At 45.6% G+C, this 27,674-nt stretch overlaps 1 protein-coding gene across 3 annotated transcripts in view; it reads left to right on the top strand.

The window, feature by feature from the left end:
- MATN2 (matrilin 2) overlaps nt 1-27,674 on the top strand; it is a 156,124-nt gene that overhangs the window by 8,816 nt on the left and 119,634 nt on the right. For 2 of the 3 annotated variants that reach the window (XM_060115606.1, XM_060115608.1), the window contains exon 2: nt 8,758-8,899. In XM_060115606.1, coding sequence (XP_059971589.1) covers nt 8,758-8,899 — 142 coding nt within the window. Of the gene's footprint in view, nt 1-8,731; nt 8,900-27,674 lie in introns of all 3 variants that reach the window. The other variant, XM_060115607.1, reaches the window with a different exon arrangement.

Below are 27,674 nucleotides of genomic sequence, written 5' to 3' on the forward strand. Positions count from 1 at the left end.
TTTTTTTTTTTTTTGCGGTACGCGGGCCTCTCACTGCTGCGGCCCCTCCCGTTGCGGAGCACAGGCTCTGGACGCGTAGGCTCAGCGGCCATGGCTCACAGGCCCAGCCGCCCCGGGGCATGTGGGATCTTCCCGGACCGGGGCACGAACCCGCGTCCCCTGCATCGGCAGGCAGACTCTCAACCACTGCGCCACCAGGGAAGCCCAGCAATCTGGATTTTATCGGCTTGGTATGTAGAAGTCACTGATCGATTTTGAGCAGGCACATGATAAGCATGGTATTATGTTGGGAAGATTGAATTCGGCTGGTGCCAGATGGAGTCAATAGGAGAGACTTAGAAACAGTCAATTAATTAAGATTATGTTCAACTCCAAGTTATACAAAAAACAGAAATGACAGTGACTTGAAGAAGGAAGTTTATTTCTGTCTAGAAGCCTGGAGGCAGCCTGTCCAAAGTGAGCATGGGGTAGGGGACCCACAGTTTTGTGCCCCATCACTTTTACCAAGCAGCATGACTTCCATTTTCATGGTGCCTCGTGGTTCAAAATGACTGCTGGGTTTCCAGCCAGCAGGAAGGACAAAGCAAGGCGCTCATCCCCCCACCCCTCCTTTATGGACACGTCTCTGAAGTTGTACTCGCCGCATCCACTTCCATCCCCCCAACCCCCATGTAGTCACCTGCTAGGAAGAAGGGAAGACTGGGCATCTTGGTTTTTATTCCAGCCCCATTACGTGTCCAGTTAAAAAGTGAGGGTTCTATTACTAAAGAAGGAGGGGAGGATATTGGGGGGCAGCCAGCAGTGTCTGCCAGGACCTTTGTAGTCTCTCCAATATGAATAAGGGGCAAGACTAGGGCTGTGACCTTGGGATGGATGGAAAAGGGAGAAGGCATGCGAGACATCACATGGTAGAACATGGTGCTTGATTGAATGGAAGGGAGAAAAGGTAAGGTAGGAATGACCATATGTTCCAAAATATGAGGTGAGGGTTTTTTTTCCCCCAGAAAATGATTCCTTGGAAAAGAGGAAATTGCTGTATATGTGAGTCCTTGCAAAGTCTCTCAGAGTATGTGGAACTCTGTGAAATATGTTGAACAAAGTACTATTTGGGGAAGACACATTAGTTAGCTTGAAATGTCCTCAATCAGTGTGCTGATTTTGAATGCACGTAGAAGTCAATGACCAAAACAGGAAAAGAAACATCAACTCAAATTTAGTCATTATTCTTCTGGGCACAGTTTCACAATTGCAAGGGCTGGATGACACTGGATACGATACTTTAAGAGCAACACAGTGAATGCGTAAGTTGCAGAGACGGTGAATTTATGCCTCCAGGACATATTAAAAAACCCAACAACTGTCCTCATGTTACATAAGTGGGAACTGGTGGTCTGAGATAAAATTTCCAGTGACAGAATCATATATAGATTCAGAAAGGGCTGTATCTCAGGAGACCTGGAAGTAAAGATGTCAGAAACCAAAAAATCCTTAGCGTCGATGAAATACAGATGTTAGAGAGGCAAGCATTTGAAAACTGTTTTATGACATGAAAGAGAGAAAACACTGTTTCCTGAAACATTTTTAATGAATAAAACATTATTTCTAAATGAATATGTATTTTTTAATTTTGAATGTTTTGAATATGCATGTATGACTAAATGGATACTTTAATTATTATAACTAGATATTTCATCTATAGCATTTAAAAATTGTATATTCAAGGCCAAGAAATCTGGGGCAGAGGCTCCTCCCATCGTAGGAGAGAGCCATTGGGGTTGCCCGCATTAAGGCAAACCGAGTATGTAGACGAAGACCTGGGCTCGGCCTTGGCAGTTGTCAGGTGCAGAACTAGGGCCAATTAGATTCAACATTTATTGATCTTTTGTTGATCAAGAAATGGGTTTATTCAACATTTACCTATTTTCTAAAACTTTAGTTATGAAATTCAGCATCTAGCACATGGGTGTGGTTTCAAGGAACAGTTCAGAGTCTAGGCAGGGAGACAGATATGGAAACAAGAAAAAGAAACAGTGCTAGGGAATTCCCTGGAGGTCCAGTGGTTAGGACTCTGTGCTTTCACTGCGGTGGCGTGGGTTCGATCCCTGGTCAGGGAACTAAGATCCCACAAGCTGCGCAGCGCGGCCAAAAAACAAAAACAAACAAACAAAAAACCCAGTGCTAGAGCAGACAACAAACCCGTTGTCAGGGGTGCCTAGAAAAGTCAATCCTTGCTGAAAATCAGAGAACATTTTAGAGAGTGGGTGACGTATGACTTGAGCCTTTAGGAATGAATGCGTTTTTGAATAATACAGAAGGTAGACCAGGCCAAGGGACCAGCATGGATGAAGGCACCCAGCTAGGACAAGAATCTGAATGCTTTTGGCACCGGTAGCGGGGCTGGGGTGCACGTGGGACTGCCATGGTTGTAGGGCGGGCAGTGGTCTGTCATGGAGGGCCTTGAACATGAATGTTACGTAGTAAGGCCATAGGTGGGTTCTGAGCAGGGAAGGGACAGGACCCAAGGCAGGAAGAGCAGTTCCAAAGCTTCTGGAGAAGTCTGGGTGAGAAATAGACTGGAGCATTGCCGCAGTGGCAGGAACCGTCAGGAGGGCTGGAGCAGGGAGCCGGCAGAGGCGGGAAAGCGAGGGCTTGTGCACCCATGAATGTGATGGTGACGCAAGGGAGACATGGAAGCTGAGGCCGAGTTTCTAGTCCGGGTACCGGAGCAGATGGAGTTACCTTGACCATGAAAGGACTTGAGTCTGTATCTGGAAAGGCTGTGGGCTGGCAAGCAGGCCTTGACCACTGGGTGAAAGTCACAGAAAGCCAACATCAAGTCAACATCTAAATGTCAACATCTAAAGGGAGGTTGGGCTCCATTTGCTGGCCCTGTGGGAGCTGGGGATTCTGGTCTGAGGTGGGAGACAGGAAGGAAGGCTTCTGGGGCTGCTGCGGCCCCAGCCCTGTGTGCCTGGTTCTCACTGAACACAGAGTAGTTAGTATGCACACTTGGTGTGCCAATGGAATGGCCTTTGAGGGAAAAAACTCTTGAATATGATGTCTAAGAACTTTCAGAATTGGAGAGGGGACTCAACATCTCTTTTTTAGCAAGTAGGCTGGCTGCCTGAGAGGTGGCGGGGCTAGAGTCTTGGCTTTGTCACTTAACTAGCTCTGAGACCTTGGAGAGTGTCTTTCTATCTGTGGCCGCCGGTGTTCCTCCCATGAAATTGGGACCTCGTCCACCTCACAGAATGACTGTAGGACCAAATGAGAGAACAATATACAAGTGCCCAGCTCACTTCCTGGCCCATAGTAGGCACTTAGAAAAATATTAGTGCCTTAGCTCCCTTGTCTTCTTGTGCAGGGGCAAGAAGAGGGTATCACGCCCATCTTCCTCAGGGGAGCGGCGTTGTCCTGTCCTGGGCGCCTGTCCTGGGCCTGTGGTCTGGTTTAGGCTGAGAAACGCTGCTTCCAGACCACGCCTCTCATTTCCTGGCTGACTAGTTAAAGCCCAGAGAGTTCAATCACCTAACTGAGGTCGTAGCGTGTTGTGACAGAGCCAGGCCTCTCCTCTCAGGGCCCACAGCACATAGTGTTGGCTCTGATGGGATGCCACGCGTCTGTCGATTTACTTGAAACAGTGATGCTTAGAACAATCTCCTTCTCTCTCTCTCTGCCCCACCCTCTTAGTAAAGCTAAATGAAAAGACTCATTGTCTCATGCAGAGGAGAAAAATTGCTAGAACAAAAGTCAAAGCTGTTTAGTTGTTTAAAAAATATTCTTTCCATGCCCCCAAATGCTTCATGGAATCTGTTCTGATTGAATTAACCTCTATTTCTCAGCAGAACAATTCTTCTCATATGCCTATCCATATGTGAAAGGAACTGTTTCTCAAACATCTTTTTGTTTTCCAGTTGGAACTGGCTCTGGCTCCTGTTCTTCAAATGCTAGCAGCTGTAAATGCCCCCCGAGAGACAATGATTAATGTGGGCTACGTGTACTGACTTATTTTTTCTTGTTTCACTGCCATTGCATTTGTTTTCAAAAAGCCTCTCTTGTCTGATATGAATATTGCCCTGCTGGTTTTATGTTGACTTGTATACAGTATCCTTTTCCCCATTCTTTTAGTTTCTATTAAACAGCTTTTTTGAAGTCAAACTTAAAACAATAAAATTCATCCCTTTTAAGTGTATAATTTGATGGGTTCCGACAAATGTATAGAGCCATGTAACTTCCACCATAATCATGATGTAAGCATTTCCATCACCCCCGAAATTTCCCTCCTGCCCCTTTGTAGCTGACCATCTTCTCCCACCCATCCCACCCCCTGGAACCACTGATCTTTCTGTCACGGAGTTTTGCCCTTTGTTGAATGTCATATAAATAGAACTGTTCAGGATGTATTCTTTTTGTGTCTGGCTGCTTTCACTCAGCCTAATTATTTTGATATTCACCCATTACATCCTTCCTTTAACTGCTGAGTAGTAGTCCATTGTATGGATGTACCACGATTTATTTATCTGTTTGTTAATATACGGACATTTGCATTGTTCCCAGTTTTCAGCTTTTACAAAGAAAGCTTCTATGAGCATCTGAGTGTAAGTCTTTGTGTGGGTGTGTTTTTATAGCTTCTGGGTAAATATCTAGGTTGCTGGTTTGCCCAGTTTGCCCAGGACTGAGTTTTCTGGGATGAAGAACTTTCAGTGCAAAAACACAGGCAATTCTAGGCAAACCAGACCAGTTGGTCACCCTGTGTGTCTCATTCGGGAAGTGTACGTTTAACTGTATGAGAAACTGCTAAATTGTTTCCCCAAGTGGCTATACCATTTTGCATTCTTACCAGCAATGTATTAGGATTCCAGTTTTCCACATCTTCGCCAATACTTGGTTATATCAGTCTTTTTAATTTTTGTTATGCTAGTGGATTTGTCATGGAATGTCATTGTGATTTTTAATTTGCATTTTTCTAATGACTAAGAATGTTGAACATCTTCTCATATGTCTATTTGTTAGCTGAATGTCTTCTTTGGCAATGTGAGTGTTCAAATATTTTGCACATTTTCAAGTAGGTTGTTTGTCTTTGTGTTGAGTTATAAGAGTTTCTGTCTGGAGATAAATGATATATCAGATAATGTTTATTTATTTATTTATTTATTTATTTATTTATGGCTGTGTTGGGTCTTCGTTTCCGTGCGAGGGCTTTCTCTAGTTGCGGCAAGCGGGAGCCTCTCTTCATCGCAGCGTGCGGGCCTCTCACTGTCGCGGCCTCTCTTGTTGCGGAGCGCAGCCTCCAGACGTGCAGGCTCAGCGGCCGTGGCTCACGGGACTAGTCGCTCCGCGGCATGTGGGATCTTCCCAGACCAGGGCTCGAACCCGTGTCCCCTGCATTGGCAGGCGGACTCTCAACCACTGCGCCACCAGGGAAGCCCTCAGATAATGTTTTGTAAATCTTTTCTACCAGACTGTGACTTGCTTTGCCATCGCATTTTGAAAAAAGAACATTTAAAGAAAAATATTTTATTGAAGTACAGTTGATTTACAATATTGTGTTAATTTGTACTCTACACAAAGTGATGCAGTTATACATATACATACATTCTTTTTCATATTCTTTTCCATTATGGTTTATCACAGGATATTGAATATAGTTCCCGTGCTATAGTAGGACCTTGTTGTTTATCCATTCTACATATAATAGTTTACATCTGCTAATCCCAAACTCCCAATCCATCCCTCCTCTCCCTCGGCAACCACAAGTCTGTTCTCTATGCCTGTGAGTCTGTTTCTGTTTTGTAGATAAGTTCATTTGTGTCATATTTTAGATTCTACATAAAAGTGATACCATATGGTATTTGTCTTTCTCTTTCTGACTTACTTCACTTAGTATGATAATCTCTAGGTCCATTCATGTTGGAAGTGGCATTATTTCATTCTGAAAAAGAGAGTCTTAAATACTTTTAGATACTAACATGTATTTTTAAATTATGGATTTGTGTGTCATTGTTTTATTAGAGTAGTCATAAGAAAGCATCAAAGTTAATATAAGGTACATTAAATGGCTCAGTATGACAAAAATTAGCAATGTGTACTTTATATTAATTGGTTTGATTGCATAAGGATGATAATAATAAGTAGCTATCGCTTCTTGAGCACTTACTATGTGCCAGGCAGTGTTCTATGTGCTTTACATATATATGAGCTGATTTAATTCATACAACGAGGTTTCTTCATTATCCCCAGTTTAAAGATGAGGAAACTGAGGCAGAGAGAGGGAAAGTAACCTTCTCAGGGTTAGACAGCTGGAAGTGTTTATTTCTGTTTATTTTTAACTTCCTATCCCTCACCTATCTTCAGGGCCTTTTGGTTAGCCATGGTGACTTGAAAATGCAAACATTTCTTGAAATCCACAGTAAACCCAAGCCACATGAAGTGGTATTTGTTTTTTGAAAATGATAATTATCCACCACATCATGCTCTAAATGTTTGGATTTATTGCAGATGTGTCAGGATGGACGTGCGCCTTCAGAGCATGTTGTATACATTTTAAAAGAAATAAACGTGGACTTTGTATTTGCTCAGATGGGAGGAAGGAGAACATCATTAAAATAATAAATCACATATAAATGACATAACACACTTAGAATGTCACATAAAATGTGATAAATACCAAGGAAACTTGACAGTAAACAGTAGGTTTAAGATAAGAGAAAGAGGCAAAATCTTTTTTCTTCCTTTTCTAAAAAGGAATCTCACAGATTAAGCTATGAATAGGGAACCGTCCAATTAGTAAAGAGTTTAATTTGTTTATAAGGGGTGGGCAGTAGTTATCCGTACTGAACTAGCAACGCTCTGGAGCTTCACGCCTTTATCAGCTACATACCCTTGGGCAAATTATTGAACTTCTCTAGTTACTGTAAGAATTAAATGACTTAATAAATTTAAAGCACTTGGCCAAGTGCCTGACACATAGTAAGTGCTGAATAAACATCTGCTATTTTTAATAGAATTTTAATGCATAGTGAAAAGTGAGCTAGATCAACACAGCAAGTGTGAAAAACTGTGGACTTTGAAGGTCGACAGGCCTGGGTTCATCTCCAGGTCAATTTCTGAAAGCAGTTTGCTGAGCAAACAGTTCACTGAATTATTGAGTATTATTTTTTCATGTTTTAGGAAGTGGTCCCTACCCCTGCCCTGCCCTGTTTCCACCTCTGATGGTGAAACAGCTATGGCCTTTCATGAATTGCCTTCTGGGGACTTGACTTGCAGCTAATCAAGTTTTCTGATAATCAGTGAATCGGCAAATTAGCCTCTTACCCTGGGTTTGAATCCTTACTTTGCTACTTACTTTAGCTGGGTGACCTAGGTCAAGTTACTAAACTTCTCTGAGCCTCAGTTTCCTCATCTCTAAAAAGCAGAAATAATCATTCTGATTTATGCAAGATAAGTATGAAGATTGAATGAAATCAATTGGGTGAAATTGCCAAGCACAGGATGAGGATTTAGTAAAGACTTTACAGGCAGATGATCTTCCTTAAATGTTGTTCCTCCATAAATATTCCCTCCTCCTCACTAATTTGTATAAATTAATAAATTGCTATGACACCCACTATAATGATAGAAACTAGAAGAAAAATACGTTTAAACCTAGTCCCAGGATATTGCCTTCTCCATGAGGGTTTGCCAGGCAGAATAGTCAACATCATTCACCATGTGGAAAGTACCTTTCTCGTCCCAAGTGAAGCACTGAGATTGGCCATCCCGGGAAACCCTGGATCTGACCATGTCGCTTCCCTGCCCAGAATCTTTCCTCCAGAGCCTTCACACCAGCTACTCTCCGGGACCAGTACAGAAAATGGGTAAAGTCTGGTCAAGAGTGTGCTACTCTGGTTGAAACTCCCTCACCCCTGCGGATAGCTGAAACTCAACTCAAGAGTCAAAATTCTTTATGCATCCGAGAGCTTTGTGCTCAACGTTGCGTTTGATCCTATTCTTCTCTGGTCCCCTAACGCTGTTGCTTGTTTGCTTGTCCTCACCTCCCCATGTGTGCCAGACACTATCCTGAATGCTTTCGTTACATGGATTAAGTCACCCAATTAACCATATTCCCACATGGCATGCGGAGTTTAAGCAGGTTGCCCAAGGTCACACACAGTTAGCAAGTATCAGAGCCAGGACACTTCAAAGCCAGGCGGTCTGGTGCCAGGGTCCAAGCCCTTAAAAACACTGCACCACGTTCCCTCTTAATACATGTGTGTGGAAGGCAGGGAGGCTGGGAGGCTAAGTCATGCTAACTTATGCAACCGTATATGTATTCCTTGGGAAACATATATATATTAATTTGTACCATCCACTATTATTAGACTAAGAAAATATTGTTACTTGGAATCCTCAGATGTAGTTTTTCCTTTTTCAAATGCAAGATATAGAATGTGACTATGAATAATTAATAATGAACTTGACTGAAAAGAAACTTCAGGGTAGACTTTTTTCCCCCAAGTTTTCCATTCAGTCTTATAGTGACCAAAGTGACAAAAAATTCCAACTATGCGTGCCCTGCTCAGAGTATCCAAGAACCTACCAGTGGGTCTGAGGGTCATACACACAAATGGAATTTTCAGTACAAGTGGCCTGTCTGATCTGGGGAAAGGCGGGGGGTGAGTCTGCAGCACCTAGCATTCAGGGAGACCCAGAAACCTCACCCAGCCCTCTTCTCCCACTGTGTTTGTCACAGCCTTGCCCCTCTTTCTCTTCTTGAAGATGGAAAAGATGCTGGTGGGCTGCTTTCTGCTGATCCTCGGACAGATCCTCCTCCTCCCCGCTGAGGCCAGGGAGTGGCCTCCTTCCAGGTCCATCTCCAGAGGGAGACATGCTCGGACCCACCCTCAGACGGCCCTCCTGGGTGAGTGACGGGGCTCCACCTACAGAAGTAGGAAGAGGTGGTCGAGGGTGGACCTCCAGACCAGGGGATGGGTGTCCGTCGGGGCAGCTCTCCCAGCCCTGGGTCCCGTGTTGGGCGTGCTGGGGGAGAGGGCATCTCATTGGCAATGAGTGCGTCCTGAGTTGAGAATGTGGTTGTACACGGGTTTTCAAATGAAATTAAACCTCTTCTATTGCAAAGCTTTTCATTTAATCTGAAGCTCATGACTTTTCTCCAATAAGCAAGGGCACGAGTTTTCATCTGAAAAAGTCCTGGTTGGACTTACCTGGACAAGGGGGTTATGAGAATTTTTTATTGGATTTGTCTGGCTAATCTGTCTTAATAATGCTTCCCTGCCTGGCAGCATGGGAAGAAGAGCAGGCGGGTTTGGGGAAGGTGGGAGCCGGCACGAAAGAGAGGTGGAATCAACATATTAGAAATGGAAAATGTTAGAGGTCTGTTAGGCTCACCCAGTGAACGTGTTTTCTTCAGGTGAATTCTTTTCTTTCTCCAAGAGGAAGGAAAGGTCCTGAAAACACACAGAATATAGATGTATGGGCCTGGTTCTAAACATGGGCTCTGGAAAGCCTAGGATGCGGGGGTAACAGGAAGGCTGGCCAGTGGAAGGATGGTGGGTTTTGGCATAGACCTGGCTCTGGTACTGACCAAGTGTGTACACTTAGGCAACATGATCTCTCCGAGGTTCAGTTTCCTCATCCATAAAATGGGAATGTTAATGCTGATCTTGGAATATTTTTGTGAGGAGAAAGCAAGATAATTAATATATGTAAATTATAGGTATGCAGTGAATGAAAGCTTTACCACAACCATCATTCCATGAAGTTGTTCTCCAAAACTGTGTTTTATATCTGTACCCCTTAAAATCTCACCCCCCTGTGAAGGCCACTGAGAGAACTGCCCAGTGCCTGGTCACCTCAGCATCCTAAATGACAGTTAGAGACCAGAGGAACCAAAAGCTCTGTTTTGAGAGGTCAGAACCTTTATGGTGTTAACCTAAACAATGACTCCATGATGCTGGGCCCTCCATGTCTTTAGTCTTTTGAGAATCTTTTTCCAGTGACATAAACATAGGACTTCTGCAAATGTGGAAAGGACTGGGGGATATTTAGTACGCTGATTAAAGGGTTTTAAAAAAAATAAATTTCAAGATGATAAACATATACCATCATATGATAAACATATCTGTCTATCTATCTATCTATCATCTATCTATGTATCTATCATCTATCTATGTATCTATCATCTATCTCTCTGTCTAGAAAGACAGAGGTGGTGGAGATGTGTAGGCCCGTCCCCACCCCCTGCCTCTCTCTCTCTCTCTTCTCTCCCCACCTCCGACACATACTTGTACACACACATGCACACAAACACACACTCACACACTCTCATACCCCCTCTCCCCCCACGGGGCGTCCCCTAGTTGTCAGCATTCACTGCCCTCTCCTTCACCCTGAGCTCAAGCTCTGAGGTAGAAACCCCTTGTCTTCGGAGGTAAAAGATCCTGTATTGCTAAGGGCATCCATCCCACGTCCAGTATCCTCCCCCTCCCCTTTTCTCATTTGGTAGGAGAATGTGTCAGGGACAAAGAGGGGGATTGGATATGGCATATCTCTGCCCCACAGGGGATGGTGTGGCCGCTCCCTGACATGCTGGAGGGCTGCTTTACTTGGGAACATGGTGAGTGAGTGAGAATCGTGAAACCAAAGGCAAACACCGCAACTCTGGCCTGGATCCTCTAGTGCCACCTGCTTTTGGTCTACCTTTGACAGCGAACAGAGATGGAGAAGCTGTGCTTGTTGTGGTCCTTGCCCTGATCACTTTTTTTGTGGCAAATCATTTTGGCTGTATTTGTGATATCCACTGCATGGTGTATTTCCCCAGTTACTTGCTTGCATGGGGTGTCTCTGAAAGTTTAAAAGAGTAGGAGCAGAATTGTTTCTTAGGTTAATTTTTCATTTGAATTTTCTGATTAAAAAAATATATATTTATATTTGGGCTTCCCTGGTGGCACAGTGATTGAGAGTCTGCCTGCCGATGCAGGGGACACGGGTTCGTGCCCCGGTCCGGGAAGATCCCACGTGCCGCGGAGCGGCTGGGCCCGTGAGCCATGGCCGCTGAGACTGCGCGTCTGGAGCCTGTGCTCCACAACGGGAGAGGCCACAACAGTGAGAGGCCCGCATACCGCAAAAAAAAAAAAATATATATATATATATTTATGTCTAAATTCAAGCCAGAGGCCCAGTAACAACTGGAGCCAGTTTAAAAAAATAATGCATATATTTATCTGCCCTCCTATGACTGTTTGCATGTTGTTCGGGCGGTAGCCTGTGATGTGTGTCCATGTGGGCTTCCCTTCTACTTCATTCATTCATCTGGACTTTCTGCTTTGTGCCAGACATGAGGGGGTTAAAGAACAACCACCATCAGGAAGCACTTGTGCAGTGGGGGAGACAGACATGTAAAGAGGTCACTACTTTGGTGGAGTCGGTGTGCGATGGTAGAGGCACAGCTAAGTTACAACTCTACTCTGCCTGCCGTAGGCTCAGTACAAGAAGGTGGTCTCAGGACCCTTGTACACTCACAAATTATTGAGGATACCAAAGAGCTTTTATTTTTGTGGGTTAAGTCTGCTGAGGTTTACTGGATCAGAAACTGAAATGGAGAACTTTAAAAACTATTAATTAATTAATTTAAAAATAACAATAATAAACCCATAACCTAACCATAATGTAAGTAAAAATATTTGTATCATAATATTTTCTAAATAAAAAAATTGTGAGAAGCATGGCAGGATTTTACATTTTTGCAAATCTGTTCAGTGTCTGGCTTAATTAAAGACAGCTGGATTCTCATTTCTCATCCATTCAGTCTGTCATGAAATATTGTTTTGGTTGGGTTACATGAAGAAACTATGGCCTCACACAGACATGTAGTCAGAAAAAGAAGATGTCTTTTAATCGCCTTTTCATGTGATTATGGATATTCTTCTCCGATAGGACACCAAAACTTGACAAACGGTAGTTCCTTAAAGCTTAACTGCAATGTGGAATCTAAAACCACATTTCGAACGATGTTCACACATAAGAGAGTTAGAGTATAAAAGGCAAACATTAGTACTGTTACAAAAATAGTTTTGATCTCATGGACTCTGTGAAGGGAGTCCCCAAACCACACTTTGTAAATGGCTGCTTTCAGGAAACATTCCTAGGGAAAGTTGAGTCCACGTGGAGCTGGGGGATGAGCTGGGAGGAGAGGGGTGAGGATGGAGCACGGAGGCGGGACCTGGTGAAGCCATCGGGGCCACCCTGTCTGTCAGGCAGGTGGTCTGAGCTGGGGACAAGCCCAGAGGAGTTCGGAACCAGCTCACTTAGGACCTCACGGGCTCTGACGAAAAGTCTGGGCTTCATGCTGCAGGGGTGGAAGCCCCTGGGGGACTCAGCTGACAACAGTGTCGATCACTGCTGACTCCTTTTCTACCCCCTACTGTGCCATCTGGACTGCCTAAGCCTTCCAGGGCTGGGGCAAAGGGCAGGGAGAGCCTGCAGTCCCAGGCCACCAGGAAAACCAGTGAGCACATTCTCCAACTCAGAGTCCCTTCAAGGCAACTATGCCGGCTGGTGGAGTTGGAGCCGCAGGGTGTGCTGTGCGCAGAGCCTAAGCTCACGGAAGCCTTCAGGTTCTTCCCTCTGCACCCATCCTGCATCAGTGGCACCCGTCCCCTCCCAGACTCTTCCCTAAGGTCCCCTCAAGGTGGTGCTAACTGGAAGTCCTGTTGCTTCCCATCCTTAACTGCTGCCTGCTTTGCTTGTGCACATTTTTCTCTTTAGTATGTCACAGTCATATGGGGGTGGACCTGTCGCCAGGGCAACCAGTGGGGGCATATCAGCCTTTTCGGAAACCTTCAGCCCCCTTGCCCAAACTCCCACTGTATTGGTGACTCCCCTCACTCCTGGAATGAGAGCACACACTCAAACTGTCTGCGCTTCAGCCCACTGGCTCCCCTGTTTCATCTGTCTTTTAAAACCAAGTCTCGTTGACATGTGCTTTCTTTTCTAATTTTACCAGCCTATCTCATTTTATTTCTACTTCCTTTCCCTATAATAGATTCCCCTTTTGGATCAATAGCACCCATGAAGAATTCATGTTTGTGGGGTTTTTTAATATTAAAAAAATTAAATTTAAAAGGACGGTGACCCCATAGTGTGTTTAGGGGATGGTGGGAGCTGACACTCCCTCCCCCCACACACTCTGCTAGGAAAATTTCCAGAGGTGTGCGAGGGTGGAGGTCACAGAATTTAGTGCAATTTCTCCATAGCAGTTAATTTACTACTTAAAAATAAAGCTAATAAAGCTAATCTAAGAACTCACTGTATACAGCCCCAAATTCTGTTCCTTGGAAATCACAGTACATTAGGAGGCTTTTTTTTTTTTTTTTGCGGTACGTGGGCCTCTCACTGCTGTGGCCTCTCCCATTGCGGAGCACAGGCTCCGGACGCACAGGCTCAGCGGCCATGGCTCACGGGCCCAGCCGCTCCGCGGCATGTGGGATCTTCCCGGACCAGGGCACGAACCCACGTCCCCTGCATCGGCAGGCGGACTGTCAACCACTGCGCCACCAGGGAAGCCCAGGAGGCATTTATTTTCAATTCTGCATACATCTCTAATTAAACCTGACCTCAAAACATGAGTAAGAATGCAATGTGTTTTGTATGAGGAGCTGAAACCGCCTAAATTAGCAATGTGACTGAAGGAGTTGGCTGGCGTAAGTGTAAGAATGTCCTGCTCTGTATTGCCAATGGACGTTTTCGCCTAGGTTGATAATTATTAACATTTTCAAGCATTGGCTGACAGTAAATGAATTTCCACATCCTGAAACAATCCCCCTAATTGACATTTGTTGGCACCCTCAGTGAAGGAGGAAAAGCAGATGCCAGAAGCCATCTGAGCTTCTGGTTTCTGGAAGGCCAGACCCATTGAGGCCACCAGTCTTAAATGCCCTGAAGCCACTTTGTCATGGATACAACTTTTCTCTCCTTCCCTGAGCTTTCCAGGGCTTTGTTCACCCTCTTCTTTCTACCTGGAGTATCTTTCCTTGGCCAAGGCTTGTTATCAGCCAGGGCCAGGCCAAATGCCACCTTCTCCTGCTGCCAGCCAGGCAGGACCCTCCCATCCCGGGATGGGCCACATGCACGGCAGGTCCTCTACCAAGGCGTCAACCCTCTTTGCCTTATTCTGAGGGGTAATAAAGGCACATACCCAAGGATTCCTATTCTGGTGATTTTTGTACTTGCCTTGTTTTGAGTACCGGATTGTACACCCTTGAAGAAAGGGACTGTTTTTCACATCTCATGACACCTCTGGAGGTGCTCTCACTTACCGAGCCCCTGTTGTGAGCAGCGGCAAGCTAGCTCACTTGATCTGTAAAAAAAAAAAACAAAAAACAAAAAAACCAAAAACAAACCACTGCAAGGTGGTTATTGGTTTGTCTCATTTTCAGACGAGGAAGCCAAGGCGAAGAGAAGTAAAGCCATCTGGCCAACTTGTTAAGGCTTCTTTAAACCTAGAATGAAAAGGTGACCTCCCGCCCCCGCCCCCGCCCCTCGCCCAAGGAGAGGATGCGTGACTCAGGAGATGTGTGTTTGAGCAAAGAAAAAGGCACCTCACACTCGAGCTTGATCCCCGACCAGGAGTTTTGAGAAGGACAGGAAATGCCCATCAGTATTTGGAGCTGCTGCTGCTCCTGCGGGAAACACCGGGGTCGCCGACCTCGAGCCCCTGCTTTGGCCCCGCCCACAGCGAAAGCTCCGCGTGTGTTGGACCCCTGAGACGATCCTCTTGTGCATGGTTTCAGCCTCTTAGCAAGCCGCTTTTTCCTCTGAGGTGGCTGATGTCAGGGATCCTTCAGGTCTCGTCTGGGGCGTGGTGACATCAGCGATTCCCACCTTCCGGTTGTCCCTTCTCTGGTTCCCGTAGTGAACCCTCCCCCCCCGCCCCCCGTGCAATCTTTGGCTTTCTTTCCCTCTCTCCAGGTGAGAGGGAGAAGCTTTGAGACGGAGGGGGTGGGGCAACTGAATCAGGCAGGAGGCGGCGGGGGTGGGGGTGGGGGGTGCGTAAGGATCAGGGAACTGAACAGTGGTTCCCAAACTTCACTGTGGGTCAGAAGCTCCTGAAGGGCTCGTTACACGCAGACCGCTGGTTCCCATGCCTGGAGTGTTTGATTCAGTAAGTCTGGGCTGGGGCCTGAGAAATTGCATTTCTGGAGACCTCAGTTTGAGAACCTTCGCAGAAGAGAAATCTAGGAGGTGGGGTGGGGATGGGCAGGAGGAAAAGCTCTTAGGAAGAGGTGCTGTGGGGCACGAGCCAGATGCAGGATGAAAAACATTTGCTGAGAAAATTGCAGCTGGAGAGTATAAGCAAACTGTGAGCCAGGTCAATCAACCCTTTCTGGGGCTTTGAAAATAAGCTGCTAACATTTTTCTACCTAAGGGGAGTTAGCAAAGGGGGGACTCAAGCCTCTTACAGCGCAGCGATTAGCACATATCTAAAGAATCCAGTGGCTGGCGTGTGTCTTTATCATTAGAACTGATTATAAAAATGAAGGTTGATGCGTAGAGCTTATCGAATTGTTTTGACTATAGCAAAGGCTTTTTATTTTTATTTTTTTAAATTTTATTTATTTATTTTTGGCTGCGTTGGCTCTTCGTTGCTGCACACGGGCTTTCTCTAGTTGTGACGAGCGGGGGCTACTCTTCGTTGCGGTGTGTGGGCTTCTCATTGCGGTGGCTTCTCGTTGCAGAGCACAGGCTTTAGGTGCGCGGGCTTCAGTAGTTGTGGCGCACGGGTTTAGTTGCTCTGCATCATGTGGGATCTTCCCGGGCCAGGGATCGAATCCGTGTCCCCTGCATTGATAGGCAGATTCTTAACCACTGTGCCACTAGGGAAGTCCTGTAGCAAAGGCTTTTTAAAAAATAAACGCTTTGAAGTAAAATCATCCCCCCCCCTTTTATCAGTCCCCCTCTATGCATCCTCTGTAATACGGTTGGGACGGAATTATGGACCTGATGGAGGGACTGTCATGGCTGCTGCTCAGCCCAGATGCAGAAAGTACATCTCATCTCATCTCTCCCTGCCTGTGCTTGTTTTACGTATAAACTAACATCTCTGTTATCGTTCAATTTTTAGAAACTGTATGAAGTGAATTCTTCATTCCAATCTTGTAATTAATACTGGGAAAACTCCAAAAAGCATTAGTATCTGACTTCTAACAAGCCACAGAGTTAAAAGCTTTCCTACCCCATGAATGTATAACTTGATTTTTTTTTCTTTTACAGACTCTCTCTCTCACCTTCTCTTCTCTAGTAAACTCTTTATCCCCTTCCTTTTCCATAACTTTCCATTATCCCTTCCTCTCCATTCACTCCCTCCTTCAGTTCCAGGATGTTTGATCCTCAGCTTGCCCACGTGTTTGGCACCTGCAGTGTGTATGTGTGGGGGGATGGGGTGGAGGACGTTCCCTCGGTGGGTGACATAGCCACCGTTCTTTTCTCCTCTTTGATGGCTGCTGCTTTTGGGGGGCGAGGCATACAGCCTTACCCCTCTGGAGGCAATTGTGTCCCAGGTTTCCCCACCTGATGATAATAATGATAATAATGGTAACGATGGCTGCCCGTTTGGGGGAAACATCTACTATGTGCCAGGCACTGTGCTAGGCAGTTCACCCTTCCCTTCATGGTATTATTATCCCCATTTTACAGATGAAGAAACTGAGGCTTAGAGAGGTTAAATGTTTTGCATAAGGTCATGCAACCACTGAGCAGCAGAGGCGGGGTTGGAGAAGCCAATGTAACATTTCCTCTGCTCAAACCCTTTTTGGCAATCCTACCTCCTCTGTTTCATCCAACCGAATTGGACTCATCTTTCGGGTCTATGTGGAAGCAGCCCTAATCTTCTAGGTTGGGATTAAGTACCCCACATCACATCCCCGCAGCATGCCCGTCTGTCCCAGCCCAGCGCTTGTCAGCCTTGGTAGTGATTGATTCCTGGCATCGATGTCCGTGTTGTCTTGGCGATGCTAATAACGTGCCAGGTACACGACAGACGCTCAGTAAATTCCTAGAGGAGGAGAAAATGAACCAACAAATGAGCAAAGAGGAAAAGTCTCTAAAGCCAGGGCACGCGGAAAAGAGTTGAAAGACCTGAGGATGTTTAGTTTGAAAAAAAAAAGTGAAGATGAAGGGCTCTCTGAAGGCTGTGTTATGGCAGAGTTTAGACTTGTTAAGACCTTAAAGAGGAGATGGGGACCCAAATACCTGTGCTTTTTTCTAAAATAAATAAATTTATTTATTTATTTTTGGCTGTTTTGGGTCTTCGTTGCTGCGTGCAGGCTTTTTCTAGTTGCAGCGAGCAGGGGCTACTCTTCGTTGCGGTGCGCGGGCTTCTCATTGCTGTGGCTTCTCCTGTTGTGGAGCACGGGCTCTAGGCGTGCAAGCTTCAGTAGTTGTGGCTCATGGGCTCTAGAGCGCAGGCTCACTAGTTGTGACATACAGGCTTGGTTGCTCTGTGGCATGTGGGATCTTCCCAGACCAGGGCTCAAACCTGTGTCCCCTGCATTGGCAGGCAGATTCTTAACCACTGAGCCACCAGGGAAGTCCCAATACCTGTGCTTTTAAGGAGACAGATTTTTCTTCCATATGAAACTTTGTAGCCCCTGGATCAGCCCAGGAAATGAACTGGCTCCTCAGGCTTCAGGGACGTTGAAGGCCTTGTGTGCAGGGGGTTAAATAAACCTCTCATCTGCAAACCATCACATTCCAGGATTCTGGGGAGGTGCTTGCAGAATTAGGAAATGAACTCAAAGATAAGGACTTTCTCCTCTATTTAAAAAAAAAAAAAAAAAGCTAAATATTTGCTTTCCAAGAAAAATCTGCCTTAGGAGCCTTTGAAATAACATTTTTTTTTTTTTTTTTTTTTTTTTTTGCATTACGTGTGCCCCTCACTGTTGTGGCCCCTCCCATTGCGGGGCACAGGCTCCGGACGCGCAGGCCCAGTGGCCATGGCCCACGAGCCCAGCCGGTCCGCGGCATGTGGGATCCTCCCAGACCGGGGCACGAACCCATGTCCCCTGCATCGGCAGGTAGACTCTCAACCACTGCGCCACCAGGGAAGCCCCCTCAGCAAAGCATTTTTAAAGGCCAGGTGAGGAGGGGCGTCCCAGAGCATGTGATCAGCTCATTCAAAGTTCCCTTATTTGTTGATGGTGCGGTAGCAGGGTGGTTAACGTTATCGATCCTTAGATGCCAGAAGGTCTGGGGGCTACTTGCTCATGATCATCAAGTAGTTAATTTTTTCTGTTTGGGTGGTGGTTTTTAGTATCTGAAAAGCTCCGGAAATATGCATGAGATACTATTATCTGGCTACTTCAGAGAGGAGCTAGAGCAGAGGATATGGGGAGGGGTCTGTCCCAGGAAGGCCCCGTAGGGTCCTGCTCAGTTACAGTGAGGCCTCTCATCTGGGCTTGCAGATGGCCACCCGCATCCTGTGTCCTCACACGGGCTTCCCTCTGCACCTGTCTGCGTCCACATTTCCTCTTCTTGTAAGGACGCCAGTCATATTGGATTAGAGCCCACCCTAATGGTCTCTTTTCATCTTTATCACCTCTTTAAGGACCTTATCTCCAAATACGGTCACGTTCTGAGGTTGTAGACTTCAACTTATGCATTTTGGGGACACAGTTCAGCCCGTAACAAGCTGCTTTGCTTCCTGCTTTTCCAGTTTGTGGAGGACAGTATGTCTTCTCCGACATGTTCCTAAGTAGCCTCTTTTTCCTTTCTGTTCCCTTTATCTTCCCTTTCAGGGTGGTAGAACTGTTACTGACATATGCCAGGGAAGCATGTTCAAAGACTTCAGTGGTGTGGTACTTACTAATTTACCACCGTGCATTTCTGAGTCTTTAAAGCAGATTGGACAAGCCCAGGGGATTGGGCAGCCAATATCCTCGGGCTGCAGATGGGAAACCAGTGCAGTCTAGCCAGGATGTGAAACCAAGTCCGAGTAAGATCTTTCAAAAGGCAGGAATTAAAACCACTAGCTCAGACAAGCTTCCTTTCAGTATATCCAGAGGAGGCTGATTTATAGGGAAGATGAAAGGAGAAAGGAGGGTAGTGTGTGTATTTTGGCGGCTCACAGGATGGTGGGGCTGAGAAAGGAGGAGGAGGGAGAAGTTGTCGTAAGCCCGCAGGCAGTCAGTGAGTAAGAACATCAAAGAGGGAGCTGGATGGCCAGATGTACAAAGAGCTGATGCAGGGGAATGGGCTGGGGGAGAAACAGGAGGAACGTAAGCATCTGACCGCTTGGGCTCAGAGCCAGGAGGGACCTTTGGAAAGGCACAATGGAGTAGGTGCAGTGAGGGGCATTTGGCCATGAGAAACCCTGGGAGGATGAGCCCCTGAGGCTTTCAAAGTCAAGTTGGACCACGAAGTAAACTGCAGAGGAATCCTGTCCAAGGGGCTCAGGTCTGGCCAAGCCTGTGAGAGGCTGCTTTCCATCTCCAGCTCTTAATTCCCCAGGCCTGACACTGGGCCTTCTTCCAGTCTACTCCATCCATTCATTGAATAAATATGTTAAGAGAGTCCCCATGTTCCAGGCGCTGTGCTAAGCCTGGTGCAAGGTGAAGAATCCTTATATCTTTGGGACTCGTTGAGGGACAGCCAGGGAAGCATCCCCTCCTCCTCAGGGTACCATTCACCCGTATGCACTGGTGCCAGTGTCTTGTGGCTGTCCTGTGTGTGATTGTCCCAACCACTGAAGGTAGCAGGCTCCTTCACTCCCCTCTTCCAATCAAACTTGAATTTGTCTCCAAAATGAAGAGGAATAGGCAGACCACGCAATTTACGTAGCTGTTTTTCTCTACCAAAGTAGTTTAGTTCTAATACATTGTTTTCGTTTCATAATTTGCCTCAGTTTTATCATTTATTCATACATTAAAGGAACACACGTCTTTAGGGTTTGGTACACATCCCACAGTTTCAGGCAGCATGGGTCTTTGGGGGGGAAATTTGTATAGGATCAGTGAGAGAAGACGTCCTCAAGAGCTAGTAAAACTTACTCATAAAACCATCTAGGGGCTTCCCTGGTGGCGCAGTGGTTGAGAGTCCACCTGCCAGATGCAGGGGACATGGGTTCGTGCCCTGGTCCGGGAAGATCCCACATGCCACGGAGCAGCTAAGCCCATGAGCCATGGCTGCTGGGCCTGCACGTCCAGAGCCTGTGCTCCGCAACGGGAGAGGCCACAACAGTGAGAGGCCCGCGTACCACACACACACAAAAAAAACCATCTAGACTTGATGCCTTCTGTAGAGAGGATATATTGGACAACTCATTCAGTTTCTTTAAGAGTCATTAGTGTGTTTAGGTTTTCTGTTTCTTCTTGAGTCTATTTAATAATTGGTATTTTCCTTAAAATGATCTGATTTGTCTGTATTTTCGAATCTGCTGGCATACATCATAGTTCATAAAACTATGTTTTTACACGGGGCATGGTATTCTTTAACAAAGGGGGCCCAGTGTTTTGTTCCCATAGTTCACAAAGATCTGAGCAAAAATCCTGAAGGAACCCTGAGCCCTGGGGGACGGGCGTGCAGGGGATGGGGCAGACGTCTTCGTGGACTCTTAGATTTCCCTGATACTTCCTGGCATTTACAGAGAGCTTTACAGTTTTACAAAGCTCCTAGTGCTTTCCTTACCTCCCTTTCCCTCACAAAGCCCTTGAGAGGCAGATTTTATAATAATCACCAGCTACAGATAAGAAAAAAAACTTATCAGAGATGTTAATTTATCCATAATATTCAGATGAGCCAGAAATCCCCGCTAGATCACACCGTTTTAATTAGAAGAGAGTTTAGAGATCATCTCGTTGAGAGGTTTTTAACCTGGGGTCCATGGGCCTCCACACATCCCTTGGAGAGACTTCAGTGGGTCCGTAATTTGGATGAGCAAAAATAACATCCTTTTTCACTAACCTCTAACTGCAACTTAGCATTTCCTTCTATTACGATTGTAAACCACAAACCACAAGAGTAGTAGCAGCGCCGTCTCAGCAATAGGATCACAGATCTGTCCACGGCACATTATAGTCGTGAGAGATCACTCAAAATGGTGCTTACACTCACCACTACTTCAGAATTACACTAGTTAGTAACCCATCTTTTCATCTTGTTATTTAGTGTTATTTTTTAAAGTCAGTATGGTACTATATCTTTTTAATATCTTTAATATCTTGATTCACTGTAGTTCAAATAATTGGCCTCCTTTCTTGTCCTTTGGATTTATTTATTTCTTTGTTTATTGTTTTAATATATACATAAGATAAAATTAACCATTTGAACCATGTTAAAGTATACAGGGGACACGTAGTTTTAGAGGGCAGGAGCCCACTGTGTCCCCCTTTGCCTGAGAAAGTAATAAAGCTATTCTTTTCTACTTCACCTCCCGCCCCCCAAAAAATGTACAATTCAGGGGCATTAAGTACATTTACACTGTGGTGCAACCGTCATCACTGTCTATTTCCAGGACGTTTTGAATATTTTCATCATCCCAAGTAGAAACTTTCTACGCATTAAGAAATAATTCCCCATCCCTCCCCCTCCATCCCCCAGGAATTTCCTTTCTACTTTCTGTCTCTATGTTGCCTGTTCTAGATACCTCATGTAAGTGGAATGATACCATATTTGTTCTTTTGTGTCTGACTTTTTTCACTTAGCGTAACATTTTTAAGGTTCAGGCATGTTGTAGCATGTATCAGAACTTCATTCTTTTTATGGTCAATAGTCCATCCTATGTATATACCACATTTTGTTTATCCATTCATCTGTTGATGGACACTTGGGTTGTTTCCACTTTTTGGCTACTTGAATGATGTTGCTATGAACACTGGCATACAAGTATCTGTTTGAGTGTCTGCTTTCAATTTTTTTTGGATATGTACCGAGGATGGAATTGCTGGGAAACATGGTAATTCTATGTTTAACTTTTCTGAAGAACTGCCAAACTGTATTCCATAGCAGCTGCACCATTTTGCATTCCCACCCATAATGCACAAGAGTTCCAATTTCTTGACATCCTCACCAACACTTGTCATTCTCCATTTTTTCTAATTGCCATCCTAGTGTGTGTTGCATTTTATTTTGGACATCTAACAACTGTATTCTGAGAAGGGGTTATGGGCTTCACCAGACTGCCATGGAAGTCCCTGGTACAAATAAGGGTTAAGGGTGAGGGAACCAGAGTCCAGAAATATTCCTTCTTGCTCAAGGTGAAGTAACTTACCAGCAGCAGCCTAGGGCTTAACACCAAGTCTTCTAGGGCTCAGGGGAGCCCTTTCCCCTCCTACCACATGGGCTGTTCTCATGTAGACGTTTGCCTCAGCCAATGGTCAGACTGAGTCAGGACTGGAGCAAAGCCATCAACCAACCAGCCACTGAAGCTAAGGCCAGCCCCAGACACAGACGAGATGGACATAATCCGTGTCTGCAAACCGCTGCAATGTAAAACTGCCACACACAACCACAGTAGCTATATTTTTATTTGTTCAACAAACATTGAGTGCCTTGTGTGAGTTCAAACGCCATGTTCAGTTGGAGTGTCTAGGGGGCACCCAAGGGGACATCCCTTGGAGAAGCTAAACTGATAGTTTGGTTTACATGTTAAAGTTCAGGAGGGAGAAATAACCCTGCCTATGTTTCCTTTAAATACAGAATGGTGTCCTGAACTGTCGTTTCTCGATCAGGAGCCTCTAGTTCTGCAGAGGCAGCCTAAGATGGCTTCCTTTGTCCTGACAGTCTCATGGCCCCATTTTCTTACTGACCTTCCAATCAACCGTGGCTCCTGAACGTTTCCACACCTGCCACCACACTTGTCAGCTTGGTTTTACAAATAACCATAGGTAACTTTGAACAAATGTGAGCTCTGGCTTTCCACTGTGTGACCATGAGTAAGTAGCAGAATAATCCTAACCCCAGTTGTCTCGTTTGTGAAATGGGGATGATAATGGCACCTCCCTCAGAGTGGGAATGAAGATGGGATGAGATCATGCAGATAAAGGGCTTGGCCCAGATCCTGGCATGGACTTAGCTTTCAATAAATGCTTGTTGCTGTTATTGTCGATTTTAAAGTTTATTTTTAGGGCTTCCCTGGTGGCGCAGTGGTTGAGAGTCCGCCTGCCGGTGCAGGGTACACAGGTTCGTGCCCCGGTCCGGGAAGATCCCACATGCCGCGGAGCGGCTGGGCCCGTGAGCCATGGCCGCTGAGCCTGTGCGTCCGGAGCCTGTGCTCCGCAACGGGAGAGGCCACAACAGTGAGAGCCCTGCGTACCGCAAAAAAAAAAAAAAAGTTTATTTTTAAAACACAATTTGTACATTGCAAAGTGGTGTTAACTCTCCTGTGCTCCCACTCTACTGTGAGATCTTTAAAACTAGGAACTAGGTCTTTTCGTCTGTGGGTATAAAGCATCTGGTGTAGCAGCCTCACAATAAATGTGTACTGAATAAATGAATGAGAGATGACATTTATTAATATTATTAGTATTGTTAATTTTTATTTATCTCTTTGAGCACCTACTGATTTAAATATAAAGTAGCAGTTTTTTTCTCTTTCACCCTTAAATCAGATATTGATCTTAGAGAAGGATGTCTAAAAAATTGATTACATGAGCATTTCAGAAAATATGTGTAATTAGCAAAACAGTTTAATACATTTTATTTTTAAAGTGTCAAAAGTTGTACCATCAGATTCATTCCTTCATACGTAGAACAAACACATTTTTGTTGAGCAGCTACTCTATAGCAGGCTTGATATCAGTAGTGAAATCTCTGGGTATTAGGTAGGGTGCAATTGGAATAAGCTAACAGTGTTTTTCTTAAAAGGTATTTGAATATCTTACAAGAAGTCTGGAGATCAGTGATTCCCAGTTCGTGGCAGTGGCTCAGCTTTATCTTTGAGGCCAGGGCTATTTCCAGCTGAAGTGACCTCATCCCAGGAGATTGGCTTTCCTTTCTTAGGCTTCTGCCTTAATAATCACAGGGTGGGGCTTCCCTGGTGGCACAGTGGTTGAGAGTCTGCCTGCCGGTGCAGGGGACACGGGTTCGTGCCCTGGTCCGGGAAGATCCCACATGCTGCAGAGCGGCTGGGCCCGTGAGCCATGGCCGCTGAGCCTGCACGTCCGGAGCCTGTGCTCTGCAATGGGAGACGCCACAGCAGTGAGAGGCCCGTGTACCACAAAAAAAAAAAAAAAAAAAAAAAAAAAAAAAAAAAAATCACAGGATGGCTGCTGCAGTTCCAAAAATCACATCCTTCCATGGTTATGGTCAAGGCAGGAAGATAATAAGAGTGGACGAAAGAGGACTTTTTTGTCCCTTCACTCACTCCTTTTATCAGAGACCAAAATCTTCAGTAGACTTTCCCTTACTCCCCGTAGGCCAAAACCGGATTGTGTGCCTACTCCAGCTACCTCGTCTGGAGACTGGAATAACCAAGACTGTCTTCTTCCAGTAAGGAGTCGTTCCTGGTGGGGATGGGACCTATCCTCGCAGAGGTCATGGTCACTTTCTTGCTGCTCGGGATCTTAGCAAGGAAGCAGGAAGGGGCTTAGTAGAGAAGTGAAGTTTAAGTAGGCAACACTAGTATCATCCAGTCTACTGTGTTAAGGCATTTTCTTGAAGGTGGTGAGGGGACAGTCGCTGAATCCAGGGGAAGAATGTTCCAGGCTCTCCTGAGTGTTTAGAACAGCAGTGCCAGTGCAGTGTGGCTCAGGGAAGTAACATGGGGACCCTGGTGAGTCGTTGTTAGGTCTTTGGCTTTTCTCTGAGAGAGGTGGGAACCATCGGAGGGTTTTAAGCAAAGGAGTGACATGCTTTCACTTGTGCTTAAAGGATTGTTCTGGCTGCTGGATTGAGAACAGTCTGTAGAGGAACAAGGCAAAGGCCGTTTAGGAGGCTAACGACATCATCCCGGTGAGGGATGTTGGTGGAGATGATCATCCCTGGAGTGTAATGAAGAACTAAGAATTATTTTATTTGTGGCAAGTTTCCCAAAACTTTCTTGAATAGTACCAGTTGCTGCGAATTTATGTAAAGCCTGCAGAGTACCTACAGTTACAATGAGGGAACATTAATGTGATATAAAGTCATGCAGGTTGTACCCTTCTATAGCTGTGTGTGTACATTTGTTGTTTCCTGTAGATTAATCATCAAGAGTATGAATTCTAGATTCCTGGATTTGAATCTTGATTCTACTACTTACTAACTGTGTGACCTTGGACAAATTACTGTAAACTCTCTGAGACTCAGTTTTCCCACCTGTTAAATGGGGATAATAGGTTGTTGTGAACATTAAGGAGTTAGTGCATCTAGCATTATATTGATATATAATCGTTGCTCAATCAATATTAGCTATCATTATAGATACGGATATAACCACTTGTAAAGGTCAAGGAACATCCCTATTTAATTCATTTTACTTAAAACCATAGCATGCGAGAGCTGGAAAGAAACTGAGAAATTATTTAGTCCAACCCTAGAGATCAAAGTAACATAGCCACCCTCCCCCTCTCCAAAAAAAGAAGGTTATGTGGCCACTGTCACCTTGTGGGTGGCAGAGTGGGGACCAGAACATGGGTCTCTGGACTCCCAGTCCATAGCAGTGCTTTCTTTGCTATGGCCATGTTGCTTCCATACAGCCCTCAACACAATACCAGGTGGAAATAATAATAATAACAAAAATAATTATTTGACTCTTACTTTGTGCCAGACACCATTCTAAGTACTTTACACATATTCACTTACTTAATCTTCATGGCACCCCTCTGAGGCAGGTACAGTCATTGTCTCCATCTTGTAAAAGAGGAAACTGAAGGTTAGAGAGAGTAAGTAACTTGCCCAGGATGGAGAATGTGTGTGGTGTCAGGGAACATGGGCGGCCTGAGAGTCAGGAGGCTGCCCCACCTTTACCCTGCATGACCTTCTCCATTTGCAGAATACGGAAATTGAATCCAGCCTTTAAAGTTCCTTTTCAGTGTTAAAATTTGCATATCCTAAGTGCTTTGTGATGATCACGTCTGATCATTTCATCATCATGAAACTTGCTATCTTATTAATTGCTCTTCATGTTAATGATCAGCTACAAGAAAGACTATTTGTAGAACAGCCTAGAAACCAGTCACCCAGGCTGTGAGGGATTCCTGAAATGTTATTTCTGGTTTCCGTAGCAACCCTGGCATTGGGCATTAAGCTTAATTGAGTCAGCTGCAGCAGCTGGAGCCCAGTGTTTGCTCGAGCACCCCGAGTGATGAGGAAACAAATCTCTGGCTCGGTAGATTTCCTTTTGTGTAATATACTGTCTCGGTGTACTTAGGGAGTGGAAGCCTAAGCCAAGTTAAGTAAGGATGGAGGAAATGAAGCATTGTATCAGAGTGGAGAGAGAGAGGACAAGTTTCCAAAGGACATGGTGAGGAGAACTATCTAGGTTCCTGATGGAGTCACTGTAGAGAAGAGGAGGGGATAGGCAAACAGAGGCTTCAGGGGAGGGGAGGAAGGTTGGCCCCGCTTTCACAAAGCTTGGAGGGACTAGGTCTCCAGGTGAGCTTTGTGAAGAGGACTGAGCATGCCTTGTATTTTTTTGTTCCAATGTATTTGGAGTTTTCATCAAGACCTTACTGTAGATGAGGGAGGCATCAAGAAGGCAGAGGTATTGAGGAGCTGAGGGGACCACCAGGGCCAGTGCAGGAAACAAAGCTCTCTAGGTATTTGATTTTATCTTTTTTGTTGTTGTTGTTTGTTTGTTTGTTTGCGGTACGCGGGCCTCTCACTGTTGTGGCCTCTCCCGTTGCGGAGCACAGGCTCCGGACGCGCAGGCTCAGCGGCCATGGCTCACGGGCCCAGCCACTCTGCGGCATGTGGGATCCTCCCGGACCGGGGCACGAACCCACGTCCCCTGCATCAGCAGGTGGACTCTCAACCACTGCGCCACCAGGGAAGCCCCTGATTTTATCTTTTTATAAATTTATTTATTTATTTGTTTTTGGCTGTGTTGGGTCTTCATTGCTGCGCGTGGGTTTTTTCTAGTTGCGTTGAGTGCGGGCTACTCTTTGTTGCGGTGTGCGGGCTACTCATTGCGGTGGCTTCTCTTGTTACAGAGCACAGGCTCTAGGCGCATGAGCTTCAGTAGCTGCAGCACGAGGGCTCAGTAGTTGTGGCTCACAGGCTCTAGAGTGCAGGCTCAGTAGTTGTGGCGCACGGGCTTAGTTGCTCCGTGGCATGTGGGATCTTCCCAGACTAGGGATCAAACCCATATCCCCCGCATTAGCAGGTGGATTCTTAACCACTGCATCACCAGGGAGGTCCCTCTCTAGGTTTTGGGTTTTTTTAAAACATGCACATTACTTTTTTTTTTTCAATTAATTAATTTATTTTTTGACTGCATTGGGTCTTTGTTGCTGCGTGCGGGCTTTCTCTAGTTGCAGCGAACGGGGGTTCCTCTTTGTTGCAGTGCGCGCACTTCTCATTGTGGTGGCTTCTCTTGTTGCAGAGCATGGGCTCTAGGTTCACGGGCTTCAGTAGTTGTGGCTCACGGGCTCTAGGGCGCAGGCTCAGTAGTTGTGGCGCATGGGCTTAGTTGCTCCGTGGCATGTGGGATCTTCCTGGACCAGGGTTCAAATCCGTGTCCCCTGCATTGGCAGGTAGATTCT

This window comes from Mesoplodon densirostris, chromosome 13 (assembly GCF_025265405.1).
Source record: "Mesoplodon densirostris isolate mMesDen1 chromosome 13, mMesDen1 primary haplotype, whole genome shotgun sequence".
NCBI lineage: Eukaryota > Metazoa > Chordata > Mammalia > Artiodactyla > Ziphiidae > Mesoplodon > Mesoplodon densirostris.